Here is a 261-nt window from a genome sequence, read left to right as displayed (position 1 = left end):
GCGCTCACGGGCCGGCTTTTGGAGGCGTCTCCGCCGTTGTTGCCGTTGCTGCCCTGTTCCTTGGAGGCCGTCGGCGTGCTGGAGCCGGCGGAAATGATTTGCCGCCAGCCGTTAGCGGACTGGGCGATCTGAGCGGCGGCGGCTGTGAGGTCCAGCTCGCCGCTCCCGCCTTGTTGGCCCTGGGAACTGTTGGAATTTTCGTTGGGAGACTCGATCCGGCTGCAGGTGGCTGCCAGCAGAGCCAGCGGGGAAGGCAGCGGT

At 67.0% G+C, this 261-nt stretch overlaps 1 protein-coding gene across 1 annotated transcript in view; it reads right to left on the bottom strand.

Moving 5' to 3' along the window:
- LOC104465949 (transcription factor Sp1-like) overlaps positions 1–251 on the bottom strand; it is a gene marked incomplete at both ends in the record, with an annotated part of 11,181 nt that extends 10,930 nt beyond the window's left edge. The window contains 1 exon segment of the mRNA XM_010079201.1: positions 1–251. Coding sequence (XP_010077503.1) covers positions 1–251 — 251 coding nt within the window.
- Between the last annotated feature and the right edge of the window lie 10 nt (positions 252–261).

Source organism: Pterocles gutturalis, unplaced genomic scaffold, assembly GCF_000699245.1.
Source record: "Pterocles gutturalis isolate BGI_N339 unplaced genomic scaffold, ASM69924v1 scaffold8736, whole genome shotgun sequence".
NCBI classification, from domain to species: domain Eukaryota; kingdom Metazoa; phylum Chordata; class Aves; order Pterocliformes; family Pteroclidae; genus Pterocles; species Pterocles gutturalis.
Note: the sequence above shows the minus strand (reverse complement) of the source record. Positions and strands in the feature narration are given on the sequence as shown.